The 17,711-nt window shown below is 51.6% G+C and overlaps 1 protein-coding gene across 2 annotated transcripts in view; it reads left to right on the forward strand.

Moving 5' to 3' along the window:
- The window catches only part of SLC39A11 (solute carrier family 39 member 11), a 208,676-nt gene that overhangs the window by 154,011 nt on the left and 36,954 nt on the right, over positions 1–17,711 (forward strand). For both annotated transcript variants that reach the window (XM_019542328.1, XM_019542329.1), the window contains exon 6: positions 11,365–11,434. In XM_019542328.1, coding sequence (XP_019397873.1) covers positions 11,365–11,434 — 70 coding nt within the window. The remainder of the gene's footprint in view (positions 1–11,364; positions 11,435–17,711) is intronic.

The following is a 17,711-nucleotide window of genomic DNA, read 5'->3' on the forward strand; positions in this document are numbered from 1 at the left end:
AGAGCGGGCCAGGGATGCGCAGGCTTTGAAGATGTTGCTCCAGCCAGTTGTGTTGCGTACCTGCCTCCCGTTACGGGAAATTTCCTTAATTTCCTGAAGAAGCTGTCACGAAGGAGCAGTGTCAGCAGCCTGGTGACTGTTGAGATGCATCACATCTCCTGCTTCTCCTCTGCCCGCAAGACCCGTGATCCTGTCACAGAAGGAAATTGAGTTGTTTTGCGATGACTTGCCCTTGACAAATCTGTGTTGGCTGTTCTGTATTATCACGTTATCTTTTAGATGCTTACAAAGATGCTTAGATGATTGTTTGTAGTAATATATTGAGACGCACAGCTCAGCGCTCCCGAGCGGCCTGATTACAGCAGACCAGCACTTCTCATCGAATCATAGACGATGAGGGTTGAAAGGGAGCTCAGGAGGTCACATCTAGTCCAACCCCCTGCTCCAAGCAGGACCAGCCCCAACTCTATCATCCCAGACAGGCTTTGTCTACCCGGGTTTTCAAAACCTCCAAGGATGGAGCTCCCACCACCGCTCTGGGGAGCCCATTCCAGTGCTTCACCACCCTCCTAGTGAGAGAGTTTTCCCTAATATCCAACCTCAACTTCCCTTGCTGCAGCTTGAGCCCATTGCTCCTTCTGCCATCTGCCCCCACTGAGAGTGGTCCAGCTCCATCCTCTTCGCAGCCCCCCTGCAGGGAGGTGAAGGCTGCTGTTCAATCCCACCGCAGTCTTCACTTCTGCAAGCTAAATCAGCCCAGTTCGCCTCAGTCTTTCCTTGCCAGTCCTGTCCTCCAGCCCCACAACCATTTTTATTGCCCTCCACTGGACTCTCTCCAGTGTGTCCACATCCTTTCTGTAGCGGGGGCCAACAGATGGACACAGGACTTCAGATGTGGCCTCCCCGGTGCTGAGTAGAGGGGAAGAATCGCTGCCCTTGATCTGCTGGCGACGCTCCTGCACATGCAGCCCAGTATGCCCATAGCCTTCTTGGCAGCAAGGCGACACCGCTGGCTCCTGTTTAGCTTATTGCCCACTATCACCCCCAGGTCCTCTATTAGACCAGTGCTCTTGAGTGTCCCTTGCCGAGCAACGCATCAGGCACAGACACAGAAGAACTGCGTGCCCGGTCCAGGCTGCCAAGAGGTGGGTACAGACAGCAGCCTGTAAAATATACGCTACTTCAAGTGTCAGGAGATCTGTTGACGTGGCTTTTTGTTCCTTATGAGGAAACCTCAGCATCTTGGCACAGGTTGTCAAATAAGTGCCGCTTCTGCGTGTCGCGTTTCCGAAAGGATCGTGCGTGTGCGAGGCGTGTGCGTCGAGGACGATTGCAGTCGGCGGCGTTCAGGGCTCCCAGTGCAGGTAGCGCAGGGCGAGACCATGTTTCCAGCTCGGTAAGCAGGCGGGGAAACCGTGGTATTGCCAACCCCAAATGATCTTAATTGTATCTGATCCCTGTACTTATCAATTATGGAAGTGAGCCCGGGAGGGAAAATGAGGGGGTTGAGTTAACGTCCCTCTGTTAATTATGCAAATGGGTATGGGAGGCTTAATTAGGGGTTTGATTGAACAACCAAGCCGTTCTTTACTACCCCCAAACTTGCACAGGAGTTACTCGGTCTTCTGCCATGCTATAATTGTGCTGGCGGAGAGCTTGCCAGGATTCGGATCACTTAACAAGCACTGAAACTTGTGGATTAGTTTAGTGCTGCTATCCTGTGGACGGGGAGACCCAGGCAGAGAGTTTAAGAGACTTGTCCAGTGTCAGAGCTGGGATTGGAGTGCCTCGTTCGTGGTCCTGTGCTCAGACCACTGGATGTAGGATGCTTTCCCATGCGCCAGTTGGAGCACTCTGAGAAGGGCATTTCTGCTATGCAGGCTTGTTGCCATCAATTAGGGGGAGAAACCCTGGTTCTCTCCTGAAGTGAGCAGCTGGATGCCTAAAGCACCACTCGCTTGGTCTCTGTCTGCCCCAGGGATGCCCAGATCCCGTTCTGCTTGCTCCACTAGTGAGAGCACCATTGCTAGCTCACTTCTAGCTCAGGCAGCTTTCCCTTGCGGGGGATGTCTCGGTTGCACTTGGACAAGTAAGCACAGAGCTTGGCTCTCCTTTCCCGGGTCCTGGGATGAGACGGTTGTATTTGCAAACTTAATCCTGTTTGAATCGGGGGGCCCGAATCATGCGTTAAAGTCATGGCGTGGCATGCCCTGCATGGCGGTAAAGTTCTCCAGCGTCCCTGACACGCCCGGGAGGGAGGAGATGGGGTCATTTGGACCAGAGCCCACAGCCCATTTCAATCTTCACGTTTTGACTGGAGCGGGCATTCGCTCAGACTCTGGAAACAGCATCTTTATCCACCTGGCAGAAAGGGGATGTTTTGTGCCACTTCTATAGCTCTGCTAATACGATAACGAGGTGAAATGACAACAAAGTGGGAAGAACAGTTAAAATGGTCTGAAAAATGAAAGTAAAGGAGCAGCCACCACTCACAATGCCAGGTTGGTCCAGCTCCCCTTGCTGGGCTCTGGGGGGTGGGTGTTGTTTCCTCCCAAACCTCTTCGAGAGTAGAGATGCCTAGGGCTCAAGGAGAGGGAGGTGACCACGAGGGTGCAAGTGCTGCAGTGTGATGCATGGAGCCCTTTTCCCTGCCAGCTCCATGTCTCTGGGCTTATGGTCCACGGGCATGTTCCCTTAACCCAGTTATTTATCGTCAGCTTTCGACGTGTCATGCAGACCTCATTCCCGCGCAGACCTCAGCCCAGTCTCTTGGCACGGAAGTTGCCTGACATACATGCACTGTATGGTGCAATATAATCCCCTTCTCTAATCCGTCTGGGGCTCCCTCTATACTCTGCTCAAAGCCTCGCTTGGCTCTGCCATCTCTCCTGACTGCCCAGTTCTGTGCTCTCCTGGTTTTCCACCTACCTATCTGATTGCTTCGTTTTAATACCCGATAATGAGCTCCTTTCTGCCTCTGGACTTCTCAGCCTGGTTCTCCCTGTTCTTCTCTCCTCTCTTTCTTCCCTAGGCTCACAGGGGATGTCTGGTCCATGAAGATGATGCTTGGGGGCTCACCTTCCAGCCTCCACCTTCTCCCCACTGTGCTCAGCGTCCGCGGGCCCAACGTGGGATCTCTTCACCATGTGAGATCTTCATTCACTGCATCCTGAAGCAGGGGCCTCTCTCTGTCTCCCCCAGTCGTCAAACCTGTACTGGTTTCCCATCTGTTCCAGAAAAAGTATTCTTCTCTGCACCTTCCTCTCTGCCTCTTGTCCAGGCCGTTCCCTGTGGTCCGCTCTGTCTTCCACCTTCGTTGCTTCTCCGGTAGAGTAGGCATTATCCTCTTTCTCAGCCAGAAACAGCCTTGCTACATCTGTGCACTAAGGACTGAGATTCTCTCCAAATCCCACCGGTCTCCAGCCCCTTCTTCCCAGACCTGTCAGTACGCAGCTTCTAGTAATCATTCACACACCTCTCTTCCAGGCGGACCTTTCTGGTTTCCCAACTTAGCAGCCTCCTCTCAAGGTCGGACCCCCACAGCGGCGCTCGTTCCTTCTCAACTGCATCTAGCCCCAGATACCACCTGGACTATTTATTGTGAGGCATACCCAGCTTCTACCTGTTTGCATTGCAAATTCAGGTGGGAGCCAGCTGTGAGATATTTGTGTGAACACATCAGTACAAGGGCTTGATCCAGTTATGCTCCTGCTCTGTGCTTCGGCTTGCGGAGAATCCTGGAGCTTGGACCAGATGACCTGTGGGTACCCTTACTGTTAGCAATGGTAGCCTGGTCTTTGACACCACAAAGCACATCCTGTTGAATGTTACAGTGCCCGAGTTCGTGTGGACTTGGCATCCTACACGGTAGCTCGTTATGTGCTATCTGACATAACCGGTTCTTGTCTGGGTCCCAGGAGCTGTAGTCTGTTATAAGCTGCTATCTCATAGCTCCTAGTGTTTTTTCTACATAGTGATTCCCATCTTATTTCGATCTTGGTGTTTGAGCTAGGGTGAAAACCTCTCTCTGCTAAAGACATGACGATCCAAGGCGATTGTCATTGACCCTGAGTTAGTGCAGGTTTAGTCCATGATCCCATGCACTATCAGGGTAAAGACATCTTGAAATATGAAGTTGCCCAAGTCTAAGAAAGAAGAAAGAATCCTTTTGCTTTGGCTAACTCTAAGTATCCTCATGGTAAAGGCTGAGATGGCTGCATATTGCTTTATTTTGGTAAAAAAACAAACCAAATCAGCAGCACTGGAGCCTGTAGTGGTTGGCAGTCCCAGTCTGGGCTACTGTCTAAGGAGGACATGTATGTGCAGCTCCTGCACTTCCAGCTCTAGCCTCTCTTCTCTTTGGAGAATACTCTGCAGCTTAGGGTAATTATACAGAATTTTCTCAGGGATCCAGTCTGTATTTTCCTTGGCCCCTTCGGTGCACCCCTGTTTTCCCCCTGTTCTCGGTGGCTTGGTGATGGGGATGGGTTGTCACACCGCTAGCCCAAGAGGGGTGGCTTGAATGGACTTTTTCAGGGATGGTCTAGCACTCGTCAGACTTGGTTGCGGGTGAAAGGGCTGGAGTTAGATGTGGGAAACGGTGTCAGAGTATGTGAAGAACTAATAACTGCTCGGTGGTCGAGCCTGACAGCCTGGCAGGACTCATGTTTTCATAACTCTTCCACGCCAGCACAGCAAAGACTCCAGGTTGTTTTGGAAGTACTTGTTCAGCTCCGATGAGGTGTGATGTGCTCCAGGGTGTCATGATGCTTAGTCCTCTGCAAGACTGACGGTGGATCCATGACTACAGTGAGCACCCCACGCTGGGAACAGGTGCGAGGAGTGGCTCTTATTTGAGCTACCGTTCCTCTTCCATTTCACTGTTTGGAGTCTTTGAATGCAGCTGCCGTTGTCTTACCGTGCTTGTTATTTATTGCAAACACGAGATCCCAGCCCCATGAAGGGAAGGTCGTGTCAGGGAAGTAGCTATCTGCCAGCGTGTGTTGCATTTCACCGCTTGATTTCTGAGCCTTCCAGGTCTCGACCCTGGGGGAGTGAGTGACACGAGGCGTAGTGACGAACGGGATTGGTAAAGAGCTCTGCATTTTGGTATCTGAGCTGTCCTGCAGTTCCAGGGAGCTTTAGGAAGACTCTCAGCTAGCAGATTGAACAAGGAAGCTGAATTATACAGCCCCATGCTCTAAACCTTTCAAGGGAAGTCGTCTCCTGCAGGTACTGAATCATGGTGGGGAGCTTTAGGAGTCCCTCTCTTGGCACGAATGGGCTTTGGCTTCGTGTAATGGGCACCTTCTTCTCTCAGCCGTGGCGAAGGTGCCGTCCTGTAGCCACGAGGGGGAAGCAGCGCTGAAGGTTGCTCTCTTGTCTGTAGCATGGAACAGGGCTGCTCCAGGCCACTATCCTGTTGCTAAAATCAATGAACAGAAGTGGAACAGGGCTCGAAGTTAACACGGGGCGCATCTACACGTGCATTCACATGCTCTAGTTAATGCGCATTAAATCTAGTACCTCTGGCGTGAAGTACCAGGAAAATGTGCGTTAGCTTGTCTTATTGCACATTAACTAAAAAGCGCAGTCTTTAAGTGACGCTTAATGTGCATTAGCCTATTTTAATGTGAAATAATTAAAAAGCACGGGGCATTTTTACACATGCAAGCACTGCAGTGCTGGGTGCTTTGAAAAACGCCCAGCGCTGTGACACTTGCAGTTGTATAAGTGGTGAGATGTGCATCAGTGCTGAGAAAATGGCAGCGGCACGCTTTTGAACTAAAAAACATCTTGGAGGTGCTTTCATTCAAGAGGACACCGCCACCATTTTCTGCGCTGACTTGCATTTCACCGCTTGTACTGCTGCACGTGGCGCAGTGCGTTTGCCTTGGCTCGCGTGCGGAGCAGACTCGATTAGTCGAGTCTGCTCCAAAGTGGCAGCTCTTCAGTGTATCGCAGGACCAAGGAGTATGGGTATAAATGCCTGCTCTTTTTAGTGATGTTTTAATGCGCAGTAAAGTGTATGTGTAGACGTGCCCACAGAAACTAATGGGTGAGAAAACAATTCCTCGTGTTGTGGGTGTGTACAAGCAAGGAGGGGAGGAATAACAGGCACCAGCAGAGTATCCTGCACCTGCCAAAGTAACGGGGGGGTTTGTACCCCCTTCCACCTTGCCCCCCAGCATGAGCCATCCTTCAGGGAGGGCTGCGCAGTCTTGCTGTGCCGCCTCCTCTCACATCAGCCGTTCTCGGGATGCAGTGATCCAGCAAGAAGGAAACGCACATTAACCCAGGGTGCCCTTTATTTGCAACCCTTGGTAATGTTCCCTTCTGTTTACTGCTTTCCCTTTTCCCTCCTCGGTTGATCAGTGTAACGAAAGAATCAATCACTGCCGCCCCGCTCATCAGAGCTTTTCCAGGGCTATGCCGATCACAGAAAGAGAAAGAAAAAAACACCCGAAGGTGAAGGCCTTTTTGTTAAGGAGCCTGGCAGAATCGGTCAGAACTGGAGGAGAAAAATAGTGCAAACACCCTTTCTTAAGTAAAAGTCTGCAAGATTTGCTCTCGAGCTGACGACCTTGCTTGTGGGGACCACACGGCCCAATCTGATCTTGCTATGGAGAACCATAGCGGTTTCCCAGCGTGTAGGTGGTTTTCATGTCACGCAGAGACAGTGAAGTCCATATTTAAAAAGCCAGATGTTTTTGCATTCCCCCGCTTTCCTTTTCCGATGTCGCTTTGTGCTGGCCCGCAGCCGCCAGCCCGTGATGCTGCGTGGAGATGGGGGCTCCTGACTTCTCACCCGGGCAGGTCACGAGCTTAACCGAGAATCATGCGCAAGCAGCAGATTGTGCTGTTTTCTCCCAGCACAAGCCATAACCCTTGAAAAGAGATCACGGCCACTACTGCATTATTACAGACAAAGAACGCGAGCTTGGGAAGAATGCACGGGTGGAAGATGGCTTCGTCTATTCATCATAAATGACAGGGCTCAAAAGCATAGGCACTTCGCTGGGAATGACAGAGGGGGTTGGTATTTTTTTTTTTTTTATCCAACTCACAACTATATAACAGATCCCCCATTTTTCCAGCCAGGAATAAATGTTTGAAGCCGTAAAAACGTTAGACTACAAGATAACGTGGCGTGCAACATTTTAGGTATTGGCTGTTTTCCACGCTGGGGCTCAGTGAAGTACGTGGCAAAACTCCTGTAGACAGCGGTGGTTCAAGATCTTGGAGAGGGGTTGCACTGTGGATGCAATAAGACGACAGATAAAATTCCTTCGGGCTAGTTCCCAACGGCTTTTTGCACTAAAATGTCACAGAAAAGAGCTCTGCTAGGGTACAACCAGTTATCTGTGCTTTTTCCTTCCAGGGACAGTACGTCCTGGGAGATGGTTCTTCAGTCAGAAAAGAAAATTGGAGAGTGGCTCGATGTTGAGCCAGTACCGTATTTATTCTGTTGGCTCTGTGAAAAATGCACAGTACAGTAGAAATGTTCAGGGCTGGCTGCTGCTCGCTCTTGCAAAGCCTGGAATAGCCTACAATACCCAGAATTGCCTCGGACCAATTCCTCTGGTACGGGCATGTAAGCAATATAGTAGGGGGAAGGTTTTTCTTGCATGTCAGCTGCTGTCTGATGACTGCCCGCATGCAGACCGTTGCTCTGTTGGGAGCGGAAAGTGAACTGCCGTGGCATACACCTCCTGCACTGAGGTCTACGCTGTCATAGTTTATCTTCTCCTGCCACTTCCTGGGGGCATAAGCAGGTAGCAGTGGATGGGCAGTGAAGCCCACCTCCTTTTTGCCCCCTGATACGTCCATCTTCCCTCATCTCTCCATGAAACAAGGCTCTTGGATCATCATTTCTGAGTGTGAAATGCATCGCGAGACCTACCGGGTCGCTGCCTGCATCGCAAAGGCTGTAGGAGGGAGGCCGGTATCTGAACAAGCCCTCAAAATGCCAGTGACCGGAGGGTTTTGGAGAAGGAGTGGTCCAAGGTAGTTGCAGCTGCAGGTCTCATCCCAAGGGTCCTTGGGCTGCGGTGCCATCTCTGCTACAGCGGGGGCTCGACCCCTGCCCACGTGAGCACCAAGCCCTTGCAACTTTGGGAAGGCCATCCCTGATGATGGCAGTATTTAGTGTTCATGGCTTCTCTTTGTAAGCTGCCATGGATCTGTAGTGCGTTAAAGAGCCCGTCGCCCATTGCCCGTCTCGGCGCGATCTGTCCAGCACCAGACTCAGCATCTCTCTCATCTGAAAAGTTAATCCACGTGGTTGCTTTTGTATCTGACTGCATAAAAGCTGCCTTGGGTATTTTCAGCTCAGCCCTGACTTTGGAGGACACGGAGTCATTGCAGCGTCTTTTCGTAGCTGTTCGAGTCTTGCCAGAGAGGCAGCCAGTTGAGTTAGTTCGACATTGCTTATGAAAAGTGCCTAAAAATACCAAAGGTGCTGCTGCTGTGCTGTGTAATCCCCGTGGCTTTTCCAAGATGAAGTAGTTCAAATAAACCCAATTGCTAGGGAGCTGTGCGCGCAGCGTGCATGCAGGTGGACTTGTGTTTGGACATGCAATATATAGGAGCTTTTTGAAGGGGAGGGGTCCACATCTGTCTTTCCACCAAGTGCCCCGAGTCCTCATCTTGCCTGCCCTCTGAAGAGCAGTGGGTGCACTTTGCAGGCTGGATGCTTTTGGGACTTCTTTCTCCATTTGCCATCGCAAAGGCGTTTCGTCCTTTCAGCTTCTCGCCTCCTGAAGCCACACACGGAGCAAACCTATGGCTGCTGCCTGTTTCCGTTCCTGATTCCCTTTCTAATTTGCACTTTTTGGTCGAGCACCTGGTGTGCATTACAGCAGCTACTGTCACTCGGCGGCTCTCCCTCCCACTATGCCGTTCCTGCACCATCTGTTGGTCTCGATTTCCCGTTATTCATGTTTCCTGGGCATATGTAATTTGTATTTGACTTTAATTAATTTTTACCACCAAGATGCTTTTGCTCCTGAAGGCTCCTGCTTTGTAACCTGAAGCGCAGCGCACGTTTCTTCCCCGCTGTCGGCCTGTCCCGTAATTCAGCTCTCCGTGGGGCCCGGCGAGTTCCTCGGATTCCTTTTTATGTTTCAAAAGGGTAAGGCCAGATCAACAGTGTTGTTAAAGGACACCGCTCTTAGCTTTTAATTTGAGGGCTTTTATTTTAAATGCCGAGTTTTGCAGAGCTGCCGGCTCCGCTGGGTGAACGCAAAGCAGAGCTGTTCAGAGTCCTTCATCATGTGCAGGTGCAAACTATTTGGAAACAGCAGCCTCCCGTCAGATCTGTTCATGTCGTGTATATATTCCAGGGAGAATAGTCTTCCATTCTGCACAAGCACAATGGCTGTTTGTCTCATTTTAATGTGCTCGTTATGTTTGCCTTGCATCTCGGGGTGTAGCTCTGTTTTACGGCATGGCTTTACCAGCACAGCTTTTCCATGGACACTTAAAGGCTTACAGCAGTGCCGATGTGCAGTTAGGCTGGGTTGCTTTTCTCTCCCCCTATCCTAAACGTGTGTCCAGAATGCAAACCAGAGCTGCAGGTGGTCCCAAGAGTGTAGCGAGCGATGAGCCCCTTCGCATTTTCACTTTGCTGAGAGATAGAAATGCTCAAATACCGTGAGCAGGTTGCATGTTTTCCAGCAATGCAAAAAACCACAAAGCCTGTGAAAGTTCCTGTTCTTTTGAGATTTTCCCACCCCGGTCTCTAACTACTGGAGCTAGGTTTCAGGGAGGCATTCATCATCTTTAGGTTATACCTAAATGGTAGCAGAAGGTCCATCATCTTGGACGTCATGTCAAGATGCCAATGCAGTAGATATAGGGCCAGACACTTCATCTCCTCCGTGGGTTACATAAAACCCTCTTCCATTCTGGTATCCAACCATATCAGCAGTTTTAATTGAATTTTTTGTTCTTTTCCCTTTCCCTCTTGGAGAAAAGCAGTGGCAAAAGGGCTCGTGAGAAAAAAAGAGTGGATTTGAAGCAGAAAAGGTTGCAGTGCTCTGAAACTTGGGAGAAATGCTTTCTGTGTTTTTGAAAGACGGATAAAAGAGTGGCCGAGGCGAGGAGGAGAGCGAAGGAAGTAGGGGAGAACTGAAAAGAGCTTGCTAATTATCCAGGAGGTCCTGTCAGGATCTCCCCTGGCAGTGGAGCCAAGGAGACATTACAATGTCAAATTGCAGGCCTCCCACACCTGCACGGAGACTAACAGCCTTTTTCGCCTCCTCGACTGGATGACTGCTGTAATTAGACTGCTCTCAGGTTTAAAACCCCGTCGGGAAGCAACTGTACCTACGAAGGGTTCCCTGCCGGGGACGCAGAATTTCTGTGTTTTGCTAACACCAACAGTAATAACAAGCTGAGAAACGACCCCAAGAAGAGCAGGTTTCCCTTCGTATCTCTGTGCCCGTGCGCTGTCAGCACCACGGGCCGCGCTTGCTACGGGCACGAAGTTCGGTCACCGCAGACGTCATGCTAGGACTTGAGGAAACCACCGAGCCGTCACTAACTCATAAGGAAAGACGTCTTCGCGATGCTGTTATTTGACACGAGGCTTTGATGAGAGTGGGTTTTGGTGGCTCGTGGAGCTCTGCTTTTGCCAGGTTTTGTTTAAAATACTGGGGACCTTGGAACTGCAGCGGGAGGGCAGGTTTTGCAGAGTCTCATTCAGGCGCGTCTGAAAATCCCATCCTTGCTATTAATGACTATTGGAGGATCCCAGTTAAAACACAGGAATGAGGGTTGACTTGCTGAACACGGTTTGCATCTCCCATCTTTGCATCCTTCACCAAGGTCGTGTTTTGGCTCTGGCTGCCGGTGATTTCCGCATGCTGGAGAGGCACACCGTAACGATCTCAACCTGTCCACGCATCGCACGTGGTTATCTCCTCAAGAAACGACTGTGCTTGTCTACAGAAAATCCCTTTTCTGCAGAAAATAGAAGCTTTTCAGCAATGCTGTTGTTTTGGGCTCTTGGTAGAGAAGGCCACGCAGGGTGGTAATATGGGTGCCCGGCACTTAAAATTGCCTATGCTCATACGTGGGGATGAATCTGGAGCTTGTGAAGCCTCCTGGTTCCGAGCATCTTGTTCAAAATGAAAATAATAATAATAATTCCATGATTTTAACAGTTTTTCCCACCTCCCCCCAAATTAGGGCTGGAACAGAAGGGGGCACAGCTGGGCCCAGACCCCTGGTTTCAGATTCACTTAAATCTGTGTACCCTTTGCAGATGTCTCCAGAGGAGCAGGCTGAGACTCGCTGCCTGGCTGAGATGGGTTTCTGACTTTTGCGGTCTTCTTTTTTTTCTCCCTGTCTCTGTTGCAGAGGGACTAGCTGTTGGCGTCGGATTTGGGGCCATTGGGAAGTCCGCATCTGCCACCTTCGAAAGTGCCAGGTAAGCGCCACGTGCATTTCTGAACCAATCCTATAAAAGCCTCTTGCCTCTTAGAAACATTTTGCTATTTGATGCTCAAGTTTTTAGGACCGGCCTAGACTGGTATAAATCGATTCGGGAAGCAGCAGCGCAAGAGGGGTGAGCAGGAGAAAGTCTTATCGCTGGCTGCACTTGTCAGGGACCAAGTGGAAAAGTTGGTCGCTGATACCCAGGCTCTGGAAGTGTTTTTTCTGTTTCTGCATCGGCAGGCTGATGAATGGAGCTGAGCGGACAGATAAAAGGAGGAAACTCAGAGCAGGATGCACCTGTTTATGGGACGGCTGGGCTGGTGCTGTTATGTGGAGTTTCACTTCTTGCTAGGGGCCTAATCCAGCGGGCCCCTGAGTGCAGTCAGAAGCTTGTAGGGTTGGCATTGCCTGGGCTGTGCCAACCGTACACAAAAGCCAGAAACCCAGGTTCGCTCTGTGGGGTCTCCTCTACCACGGACGCAGGCCCAGGCCATCGCGCCATTAGAGCGGGGTCATTTTAAAGAGGTGATGTGTTTTCTGAGTGGGGTTATCCGCCCAAAAAAGGAAAATCAAAGGGAAGTTTTCAAGAAGTAAAGTCCCTCCAGTACCCAAACGGGCCCGGGGGGGTTTGTGAAGCAGCGATGCTCAAATGCCCGGCCTAGCGCATGCGTGTTGGGATGCGCTGAGCCAAAGAACAGCCTCCGCTTTCCCAACATGGGTCGCCCCTTCGGGCGGATTCACACATCCCATCTGGGATGAATGGGGAACGCGTGTGCATCTCGGTTGTGGGAGACGAGATTGTTTTCAAAGTGGCTGCCAAGTCTTTCCTCCCCTCGCTTCAGCTGAATATCACTGAACTCCTCCTTATCTCCTCTGAGTCTTCGTTGGCCTGTCTCCAGCCCGGAGGAGTTTGGTGTGACGAGGCTGAAGTGCTTGCTGCTCCTCTACTCCGGGCTTCTTTCCTGGGGGTTGCAGCATTTCATTCATCGTCTCTCACCAAGGTGGGAGTCTGTCCGTCCCCCCCGGGATGCGGCTGAGCAAAGGTGGTGAGGCTGGCAGCTTCCCGTTAAGGGGAAGCTTTATTACCCTGGGGGCCTGGGGGAGAGAGTCCCTCGCTTTATTCACAAATGTGCAAAGCGTGACGCCACTGCTCTTGTGGAAACGCGGTCCCGCGAGGTGCAGCGGTGACTGATGGTGGCACTGAATCTATTTGACGTCGTCGGTCTCCTCCCTGAGTGTTTTGCTGAGAAGGTCTTTGTCAGCATTAGGCTGGCTGCTTTCCTGCTTCAAATTGTCTCCTGCTCCTCTCCACTTCAAATTTGCCCTGCCTTCGGTACCCGTGTAGAGCCGTTCGATGTGACGTGATGGCTAAACCTTGGCAGAGCAGCCCATCGGGTCTGGTACCTGGAGCTACGTGGATGGGAGACTTTTGAGAGGAAGGCAAAGCTTCAACGTAGGTAGAGAAAGCTGAGAAATGGGCAGCTCTGTCGGCTGGAGGATGGAGCTGGGGTTGGGTCTCCTCATTGCACAGCCTCTAGTTTCCGCCTGCTTTTTTTCCTTCTTTGCAGCCCCGTTCTCCTCCACCCACCACCTCACTGAATTAGAGAGAAGTATGCTTCTAGTTCAGGTGTTTTAGGAGAATTAAAAGGCAAGCGCCAAGCCCCCTTGCCTCCGTAATGCATTTGGCTGAGGCCGTCTTCAGCGGGGTTGTCGCATCAGCTGGGGCCCGTTGCTCCTGCTTTCGTGCACCCACATCTGCTAGGCAACCTGCAAAATTGCTTTCGTGATATGGGGAGAGAGCGTGTTGTGTAACCTGCTGGAACAAGCCCTAATGATCCTAGGGATCGTGGGGGTAAAGCTAGTTTGATAGTCTTGGCTGGCTTGTGCATGTAGGGAAAAATAAGATGCGATATGCTGGGTTGCAGAACCCTCCTTTTTTCTAACCTTTAGGAATAAAAGGCTCCTCGTAAAGTCTGTGGAGGCTTCAGAGATGTGCTAACAAAAGGGCTTTTTCTTTATTGACTGCTTGGTAAAAGCAAAGAAGCTCGAAGCAGCTGGTTCTTTCTCTGCATTTACAGCAGCCTTCATCATGTTAGATGAAAGCTGGCATCTTGGCCCAAGCGCAAAGTTAGCGGGCCGACAAAAGACACCAGTAACTCCATTGCCATCGATCTGTTTAACAGTGTCATCTGCAGACAGAGTGAGATCGTGCTGGATCCAATCAGTCATCCTTGCACAAATATTGAAGGGTCCCAGGGTTGAGATGTTTAAGTCACTGCTGAGCCCTGGAAGAATCGAGCGATGCCCGGCTCTCGCATCGCCGTGCGCTGTAGGGAGACGAAGCAAACGGAAGGGGGGAGCTGTAGGAAAAACTAGCAAGGAAAAGTCTGCTCAAACTCGTGACACCTGTACAGGTTGTAAGCATTGGGCATGAAGGGGCAGAGGGAGCTTGCATAGCCAGCTGGAGCTGCCCAAAGGTGAGCTCCCAGAAATACTTGTGCTTCCCATCCATCAGCAGGAGACGCTAACAGCAGCCGAGGTGTTTGCGGAGCATCGTTGTGTTCAAGTCCTGTGTGCAGACTGGGTAGCCTCTACAAGTGGAGCAGTTGTTTTTCTGCCTTTGTGCTTCCTTATGAGCTTATTTTTCTCCTGTTGTGGTGGATGGGATGCTCAAACACTCTTAACTACACATGGGGGACTACTTCATCTGCTCCTGAACTACTGCCACCTCTGAAGTGGAAGGCAGTGGCTGGAAATGGCTGGCAGCCGCGCCGCACGGCATCATTTAGATCAGAAAGTGATGAATAATTCATGCATGGAGAGTTAACAGCTGCCTTGTTTTGGTGCTTGGCTTGGGAGTGTGGGTTTGGCTCCTTCTGCTCTTGCACAGCGACCTCAGATCCTCAGGTCATGGGCGAGGAGGATTTGGGTTGTCTGGCCACATCCAGCAGCAGTAGGTCCTCTAGGATCCAGCTCCAGGTTTCGCTCGTTGGAAAACTGATGTGCCGACACTTGGGCAGCAGTTTGGCCTTACGGGACTACAGCCCAGCTGCACCCTGTATGAGCTGGCATGTCTGTGCAAATTCCATGTAAACCTATACAATACGGAAAGGCACGAAGGAAAATATATCTTTTTTAAAAATAAAGCTCTGGGATGGATGTGGCCAGGACCCTGTCTCGGGTTGCATTTTCTTTGTCTCACTGCGAATCTCCCTGAGCTGTTTCTATAAGCTTGCTATCAAAGAGAAAAGGCCCATTAGGGCTGAGAGAGGAGCCCGCACGTCTGCTGGCGGTGTGATTGCGGATAAGTGCTGTCGATACCATCATTCACTGCTTCGCTGTCCTGGCGGTTCCCATCCGGAGGTGCCTGGGCAGGGGCACTGCATGATGACTAGCACCGCGCTAGTTTGCAAAGCTGCTTTCAGGCCAGTCCCTTTGGCCACATGCTGGCAGAAAGGCAAATGCACCTCTCTGGGGCTGCATTTCACGCAGGCGGGGGAGCGATGCTTCGAGTTCCCCGTAGGCTTCGCAGAGCATTTTCCATCAGCAAGAAGGAAGAAGACAAATCTAATTAATTTGCAAGGCCAGCAGTGAAAATGAAGATGCGGCACAAGCCCAGGGGATGCTCTTGGACATGAAGCTGGTGGCCTCATCCTCTCCAAAATGTCAGGACCACCTGTTTTTCAGCCCCCAGCACAGTTGGTCTAAGTGCAGGAGCCTCAGAGCGATCAATTTTCTCTGCAGCAAAGATCAGCGTCTCCTAAAGCGCTGTGAAGAGCGCATCATTCAAAACCTGAAGCGGAAACCCGGAGTTGCTATAATCGGGCGACGGACGGTCAGGGGTAGCTGCCGTTGTTCCTGGTGCGTTGCTGGGCCCGTCGGAGGCTCTGAGAATAGCTCCAAGAGAGGCACACAGTGCACAAGCTGTCACCCGCTCAGTCTCTGCGGAGCGTGGGGGGATGAGTAAACCCGTGAACCTTCTTGGTGTCCCAGGCAGGTGTGAATAGCCGTGCCTGGACACACCTGAGGGCTAGTGCCTGTGTGTGTAGCTATGTTCCCCATCACCACAGTCCCATGCTAAGGTTTGAATCTTTCCATTTGGGTATTACCCAAGTAGGTGGCTGAGGCCCCAGGAGATGCAGGCCGCCTTCACTGCCGATGACTTTGGGGGTGGCTGTGGGCACCTGCCCTTTCACAGATGCAGCTGGGGCGATTGCTCGGAGGTCTCGCAGGACGCCTGCGGCTAAACTGCGAGTCGGACACAGATCTGCTTTGCCCAGACGTATGCCTTCGCTGAAGGATCCCCCTTCCTCTTTGCTGCAAGTTCTGATCCATCCGCTCTCATGGAGGCTAGCCCGTTGGCAGCCGCATGGTAGCTGGAAGTGGAGCCCGTTCTTCGCTCTGCTTTTCCCTGGATTTCAAAGGAGGTGCATGCACCTAGAAAGAGGGAGCCAGGCTTGGGCTGGGGAGTTTGCTGAGGCAGGGAGCATGCACCTGTGTCTTGTCAAGCGTAAATCATGTTTCTCCACCTCTTGCCTCACACATGGCTGAGCATATTGCTAAGGCCCAGCAGATTCCCACCCTACCCATGAATTGCACCTCTGTAGCAAGATAACGCCTATTTATCTGAGCCTGCTCACGTCTGCTGACCCCTCGTATCCTGCGTGGAGTCCTCTGAGCACGTGCTAATAGATCTGGTTGCAAGTCGAGGCTGTAGGTTTTCAAACCCTTTTGCTTCTCAATCACTAAAGCAGCGCTTCTCGACATTTATAGGCCCCCTGTTTGAGGGGACACCCCCTGGAAAGTGCCAGCTCTTGGCTTCCACTTGTTTTTGACTACAGAGAAATATTCGAGCTATTCTTCTGTTGCAAAGAGGCCAGCATGTTCACAGCACGGTCGATTCCTGTTGGAAAGCTCTGGGTTTTGCTTGTGGCTCGTGCGTGGGGTCTGCAGCCCCCTCAAAAGCATCCTGCGGCACCCCGACTGGGAATCGCCCTGCTGAAGAACCGCGGCGGTTTCTGACCCGTGCAGCGCATCAGAAAAGGGTCGAATGCGCGAGCCAAATTGCGGAGGAGCAGGCAGCGCCGAGAAGGGGCAGGTGTTTGCCATTAAAGCATTTTGGGGTTTTTTTGCACAAATCTAGCTGGTCTGATCAAAGATATCGCCTCTGCCACGAGTCCCGATTCCTTTTGCCTCTAGACCAAGACGGCTACAACCTGGATACCTGACGGGTGTTTGCAGAGAGCTTGAAGGACCGGGGAGCCTTGCAGAAAGCCCAGCCCCGGGGAAGCTCAGCTGAGCGGCACGGCTCTGGCGGTAACTCCGTGTTCTCCGGAGGCCGCTGTCTCGTTCCCCAAAAGCTCAGCGGTGCCAGCTTCTTTTTCTGCTTGCTCAAACTACCCGGGCTGCTTCCCGCACCTTTCCATCAGCTGAGTGTGTCCGTGGGGGAGGCTCTTCTCGCCTCTCCGCCTGCCAGGGCTCTTTTTATGTTTCTCTGGTGCCACCAAGCGCCCAGATCCTGTCACGGCATCGGCCCCTGCCACATCGTCACCCGCCAGGCCAAGGACCGGTGCCAGGACTTGCCGTTCTGCAGCAGCCCTTTGTATCCGGGGATTCGTGTTGCGCTTGCTACCGGTGGCGTGGGGCAGTCTGTTTCATTCGATCCTTCGCTCTCGGGGTCGTCTTGTGCAAGGAAAGATGACGCTGAGTACAAGCGGGCGGCTCTCGGAGGCGGAGGAGTTTTGCTTCGCGGACAGATGGGTGCCGGAGGGAAGAGTGATCCTGCTGGAGCCCCGAGGGCACCCAATTGTCTCCTTTTGCCTAGTGAAGCCTTGCTAAGTAGCTCATGTGGATCATTATGTAGTCTAGACAAAGCCTGAAGTAACTGCATTAGGTGAACCTACCACACAAGCTCAGCAAATGAACAAGCCTTTTTCTGTGGGGTTTTTATGCTTTTTTTTTTTTTTTTTTTTTTGGGCACTTCAGCTCTGGACTTGGCCATTCACAGCCCGCGGCAAATGTAAAGGTTTTTGTTGCTGCTGGTCTCTCTTTCTGTAGTACTGTATGTGCATCTCCTTTTTCGATGGAGAGAGCAGTTTAAAGTTTAAGTCAACTTCCCGAGATCATCAAGTTTTTAGTCCCGATGTCCGGCGGCACAGGTTCCTCGAGCTCAGGCGCCTGCAGTGCTTCATAGCGTGGCTTTTCGTTTGACTCTGCTGCGGCTTGGATGTTTTCTCTCTCCCTCCCATCTCCCTTTTCCTACATGAATT

Source organism: Crocodylus porosus, unplaced genomic scaffold, assembly GCF_001723895.1.
Source record: "Crocodylus porosus isolate Cpor-Errol unplaced genomic scaffold, CroPor_comp1, whole genome shotgun sequence".
Taxonomy (NCBI): domain Eukaryota; kingdom Metazoa; phylum Chordata; order Crocodylia; family Crocodylidae; genus Crocodylus; species Crocodylus porosus.